Genomic DNA, 6,434 nt, shown 5'->3' with positions numbered 1-6,434 from the left:
CACAGAAAAAATTGGAAGGGATACCAAAAAACGGTCAACGCCATTCGATTCACAATCAAAAATAACCACGGGCAGGAAAGTTTCACATTGTTACCATTTTTCTTGGCCGCGTACTATCCGAAATACGAATATGCAAGCGGTCAATATCTATACGACACCTTGGAAAAATGAAAAATCTCATGTTTTTCAGAGAGCAAATTTGAACGTTTTTTGATGGAAGCTGTTAAAATAGTCCTAAAACAACATATTTTGATAGTTTATACAAAAACTGATTCCTCCAATCCAGTTTTAGAAAAAAATATTTTCAGACATTTTCGTCATATTCTGGGTTTTTGGGGATGGTACGCGGCCAAGAAACATGGTAACAATGTGAAACTTTGACTCCCGTGGTCAATTTTAATTGTGAATCGAATGGCGTTTACCGTTTTCTGGTTACCCTTCCAGTTTTTTCTGTGCGCCCAAAATAGGGGGTGTCGTATAGATATTGACCGGACTGTATTAAACGAGTTTTCTAACTCCAGTCCCTTTCGATTTCAATACTGGACCCACCTGCCCCAGAAGTGTTACTTTCTCTGGAACATTTCTTATCGGCAGACGAAATGTGACGATTCGGGTCATCATTACTCTCATCACTCATCCTGTCTGAAAAGCGCATGAAAAATTCAAACTGTTTAGATATGCACACAATGCGGGAGCAAATACGAAAAGAGGTGGAAATTAATTAGGAATTTTAGGAGTCAGAAAGAGGGGGGGGGGGGGGAGCAAGTGTCAGAATTTATGTGCAAACGGAGCAATAACATAAAAGGAGAATTACTGTGATGCGACTTTCTAATTTTTTTATATCAGCAGAATACGAAAAAGACTAAGAGCGCAAGTCAGAATTATCTCTCTCCTCAATCAAATTATCAAACTAAACACAGTAACAATTTTCAAACACACAGTATCCAAACAAACAAGTCACACACAAGCTGCCACCAATAGGTGCAACATAACCATCCCCTCAATTTTTAGAGCCACTTGTTTGTCTCTTTATTTTTTGTTGTACATGGGTAAGATAAAGACACCGCCTTCGAAAAAATGATGACTGAGTTTTGGAAATTTGTTGAAAAGCACTCGTCATTTATGCTCCGTACCACTCTGCGCTATCTGGGTGTGAAGCTGTGACAACAACTCCCACGAGTTTCCACGGATATCACAAATAAAATAGAAAAAGAAAAAGAAAGCGAGAAATTTAGGTTACACACAAGCCATCATTAGGCTAGAATGATGATAAAAAAGGTTTTAACTTTTTAGAAGAGAAGGAAGGTGTTGGTGGAGGATAACGTTTTGATAGGAAAAAAATCTGGATATCAGTAAAGTTCAAAAAATAAGAGATTAAGAAGAAAATTGTGTTTTTTGTTCAAACGAAAGCACATAGAATCAACGAAAAAGACAAGAGATAAAAAACTTGTAGACTGAAACGAAAAAAACATATACGAAGAGATAATACTAATATTGTAGTTTGAGATTTTCATACTTGAATAGTGCGCAAAACTGATGTTCTGATATACAACACAGGTCAATAAGATATATAAAAACGAATGTTTCACTAAACTTCTGGCCATTCTGGCCATTTTTACGGATCTGTAGCTGGGCTGTTTAGTTTTCGATCATTTTGAGAATTTTGGAGGATGGAAAACTCTAGGTTGAAAACTTTGCTACCACAGAATTTTTTCGAAAATACCTAGTCTTCCAGCTATTTGCCTATTTCTGAAAGACACCCAATTTCAGCTCAATTTTTGTTCAAAAAAAGTGTCATTCGGGTATCGGCAGATAGCTGAAAAACTAGGAATTTTCAAAAAAAATACTATAAATGAAACGTTTTTAATATAGGTTTGTTTTACACCCACCAAAATTTCAAAGTGATCGAAAACTTGACAATGAAGCTCCAGACTGTTGAACATGGCTGAAATAAATTAAAATCAACTAAAACATATGTTTTTGTTTGATTTATTGACCAGTACTGTAACTCTGAGTTAAATATATCAATTCAGTAAATCAACAAAATAGAAACTTCGGAAAGGATGATTTATTACACTCTAGTTTACAGCCGGTGGAACAGTGACAAGCTGTACCAGCTGTGAATTCTGTAAGAAAAAAAGAAGAAAAGAAAAAAAAATGAATTAAATGAAAAAAAAGAAATAATGCTTATGAAAAGTATTTGGAGATAATTCAAAAAGCTTTGAAAAAATGTATTCATTTAGAGAAGCACACTTCCAGTTTTCGTAATGAAATATATATTTGTACATGTGAAATCTTGCTCCCTTAATTTCGCATTTTTCTTATCTCCGACACCTTGAAAAAAGCTAATCCACAAGAGATTCGTAGATCAAATTCAAACATACAAGATGAAAAGCAAGACGAGACCTCCTTAATCTGGTAAAGTATGGTGAAAAGTGGGCGGAGGGAGGATTGGAAGACGAAATGAAAATTGAAAGCGTCCCCTCCGCTCGTGTGCACTTTTTTATTCTGCACCACATGGCTCTGATGAGAGGAGAGAACAAGAAAACCAAAAAAAGGCGACGAAATTGTCAAAACGACTTCATCAGATAAAAGGGGAGGGGGGGGGGGGGCAGGGAAGAAAAATCGAGACGCAGATATCTTCGGTGGGCACAAAACGCATTAACTTGTGTTATAAATATATGTTGTGAAAGAGGGAGCAAGCAATTGTGGGTTTTGATATGGATCGAGGCAAGAAGGAGCATAGACACACCGAAGACAAAACGACACGAGATGACATTTTTGGAAAATGAAGGAGAGCACAAGATCGAAAAAGACAGGACAATGCATCTGAATTTGAAAACAGGGAGGATTGATGTTATGACAAGATGGATATATGTAGATCAGAAATGGATAAAGTTAGAGGGGAGAGTAATGAAAAAAGGAAAACGACGACGGGTGAAAAATTGTGGGTGCTAAAAGAATCAAGATAAACAAAAAAAAAGAAGGGTTGGTGGAGAAAACTGAAACTGAGGTATTACATATGTTGGTGAATTGATTTTTGGTTTGTGAGTGTGATAAGCTGCTAGATCAGATTATCAAGGTGAATATAAACTGACGGCATAAAAATAGTGGTCGGATAGAGGTGAATAAGGAGTATAAGGATTGGATAATCCGCGATTCAAAAGTTGAGAAATTGAATACAGAATAGCATAAAAATAAGCTTCAATTTTCATGATAGGGCCGGAATGTATGCAATACCTGATTTATAAAGGAACCTTAACACCTTGTAAACTCACATTGGGTTGATAAAAATTCCGCATAAATTGAGAATATCCTATCTAGTCACCTCAGAAAATTTTAGAATCCACTAGCCTCTTTCAACCAAGTTTCCGTAAAACCTGTATTAGAAGGGCCGGCCCTTCTAAAGTTCCAAGGTACCTCTGGAAGGCCTTTCTATTTTTCCGGCACTTTTTCCCGAAATTTTTTATCGATAAATTCATCAAACTTTCGTTCAAAATTCATTAAATTCTCTCAATTTCACCAATATTGCAAGTTTTATATTGAAAAAATATTGTTTTAGCAAATTTCTATTAAATTACGTATTTTCTGAAATATTTTTCATAGAAAACGTACGGAAATTTTATAATTTCAAAACACATTTTGATGGTGGTATTTTTTGACAGAGGGCCCTTCTATTACAAGAGCCCTTCTATTACAGGGGGCCTTTTTATTTTTCCGAGCCCCTCTCGGAGGGCCCTTCTAATACAGGTTTCACGGTATATCAGTTTCGGTACTAAAAATCGCCTTTCTAGTGAAAATCAGCAAATTTCGGAGACGATTTTCTTAACTTCTAGGGCATTTCATAGCAGGAAACTTATTGTGTCATACTCAGAATTAAATTAAATTCCATGTTGTAGGTATTCTTCAAATGTTTTTTTCCGAATTTTCAAAAAACATCCAAGCGGAGGAAAAATTCAAAAATTTAAAAAAAAACATTGAAAAAATATTTGAAAAATGAATTTCAATTCTAAGAGTAAGTATAAAATAGCGAATAACTATCTGAATATAACAAGAATAACAACGAATAAGATCTGATAGAGCCAAAATGTATAGAATTTCTGATTTAGTTTTATTTTCAGGTGTCCTATGTCAGCTATCTGACACATACATAATTTGTATAGTAAAACGAGAAAGAATAAACAAAAACTAAATTCTTAATTTCATTCTGCCTTGTACCACAAAATTATATTTTCAGAAGTTATGGAGACTTGTGTGCCTATAGAAACCAAGAATCGTAGCTCATTTGTGCTCTCACCTAGACTCAAGAAATCAAATTCACATTTTTCGGCTAATGACCAATTTTCCCAAATCACAAAATCACCAGTTTCTCATTAGCATTTGGTTGAGTTCGCCAGAAATTTTCGAAATCACGAATTTTGATGACATGACACATGTGACTAGTAGTCACCGGGTAGTACCTGATTTGTCGCTTGGTTGGAGTTCGAAGCTAATTTGAACTTTATATCAAAATTCAAACTATTTCTAAAAAAAATTAGAAAGAGGGACCGGGAGTCGATGGTTTTGAAAGTTGGGATTATTAAAAAATTCTGATATTTTCTGGAATTTTTTTTCGGTTCTCTTGTTCTTATAAGCATATTTGTGAAGATTATTTTTAGAATTGAGTTTAGATCAGAAAATTTTATCAAAAATCGTAGATTTTCGAACTACGGTATGTCTGTCAAAGGCACATGCAAAAAGTTTCATTTAAAAAGTTTCTCTTGCGCGGAAGGCCCAGTATCCAAGGGTACAACAGAAAAGGGTACATCGAGGGTACATCGAGATCTTAGGGTACATTGGATCAGAGGGTACATCAGATCTTAGGGTACATCTGGGAGGTAGGTTCAAGGGGTACATCTCATGGTGGTTCTAAGGGTACATCAGGGAAAGGATCCCAGGGTACATCGAAAAGTTCTTAGGGTACTTCAATCAAAAATACTGTAGTTTTCCACTGGAAGATTTTTTGCTATAAACCGCACCATTTTTTTTTTGTTTTTTGTCTGTATTTATTTGAAAATTACCATTTTTTGTAGTTTCATGGATTGATAGATTTTTTGAAGTTTTTTGAAGGAGCTTATTATACTGAAATTGGCAATAAAATTGGCCAGGAAACAAGTCGAAAACTCGATATTTATCAGAACGAACTTTCAACCAAAGACACATTTCAAATGTGCCAGGACAAGAAGCATTATAAATTTGAAAAAAATCCAAATTCTTTCAAACTCTTCGGATTTTTCGGAAACACAAAGATACAAAACCGTTAAAAAGACTACGAAATGAAATTTGTTTTCAAGTACACAAAAACAGAACATTTGGATCTGGTCGAACTTGAACTCGCGACTGCAGGTTTCCGTGCACGCACACACACCAATAGACCACTTTGCCAATTTTCGCTTCAACCACCACAACCCGTACATATCTTCGGTGGTTTCTAAAGCACTGTCTAGTAGAAACTTCTGAAAATTATGACTGAAATTCATCTACTTTTAGTTTTTTCGCTGTCCTATTTTTCGGCGAGTGTCAAAATCAAAATCTTTCCGATGACGTTTCCGATCGCTCGCCTCTGTATTTTATCTGTCGTTGTTCAAAAACTTTTTTCATGTAAAAAATGTGGTTTTTTCTCAAAAATGTGGGTTTCACTTCGATTTTTGTGTTTGAATCCCAAACAATTGTTTGAAATTCACATGGAAGAGTTTCCAGAATTTTCTAGGCCAGCGGATGCAACGGCTCTGTGTCGATTTACGAGACTCCTTTTTTTATTTTCGCTTCGATTTTCTCGATTTTCAACGATTTTCGACCGTTTTTTGTAATTTTTTTCTGCAGAAGTTTGCAAAAAATAAATAATTTCTGAACTGTCGCAGTGATTCAGGTCTTAATGTTCAGTCGTATATTCATTTATGGAATTTTTAAAGCCGAAACAGGATTTTTTTTTTCCGTCAAAACGATAGACCAGATGAAAAAATTCATGAAAATTAATTTTTCCGAAAAATTCTGCAAAAAAATTACGAAAAACGGTAAAAATCTAGAAAATCGGAGCAAAAATAAAAAAAGATGTCCCGTAAATCGACAAAGAGCCGTTGCATCCGCTGGCCTAGAAAATTCTGGAAACTCTTCCATGTGAATTTCGAACAATTTTTTGGGATTCAAACACAAAAATCAAAGTGAAAGACACATTTTTGAGAAAAAAACCCACATTTTTACATGAAAAATGTTTTTGAACAACGACAGATAAAATACAGAGGCGAGCGATCGGAAACGTCACCGGGTACATCAGGGAAAGGGTACATCAGGGAAAGGATTCCAGGGTACATCGAAAAGTTTTTAGGGTACTTCAATCAAAAATACTGTAGTTTTCCCACTGGAAGATATTTTGCTATAAACCGCACCATTTTTTT

The 6,434-nt window shown here is 35.2% G+C and overlaps 1 protein-coding gene across 1 annotated transcript in view; it reads right to left on the bottom strand.

Annotated features, from left to right (window-relative positions):
• The window catches only part of CBG15517, a gene marked incomplete at both ends in the record, with an annotated part of 6,736 nt that extends 6,099 nt beyond the window's left edge, over nt 1–637 (bottom strand). Inside the window, one exon of the mRNA XM_045240249.1 lies at nt 550–637. Within this exon, the coding sequence (XP_045095722.1) occupies nt 550–637 (88 nt within the window). The remainder of the gene's footprint in view (nt 1–549) is intronic.
• Between the last annotated feature and the right edge of the window lie 5,797 nt (nt 638–6,434).

This window comes from Caenorhabditis briggsae, assembly GCF_000004555.2.
Source record: "Caenorhabditis briggsae complete genome, chrX, whole genome shotgun sequence".
NCBI classification, from domain to species: domain Eukaryota; kingdom Metazoa; phylum Nematoda; class Chromadorea; order Rhabditida; family Rhabditidae; genus Caenorhabditis; species Caenorhabditis briggsae.
The sequence above is the reverse complement of the archived record's forward strand: the minus strand, read 5'-3'. Positions and strand labels throughout refer to the sequence as shown.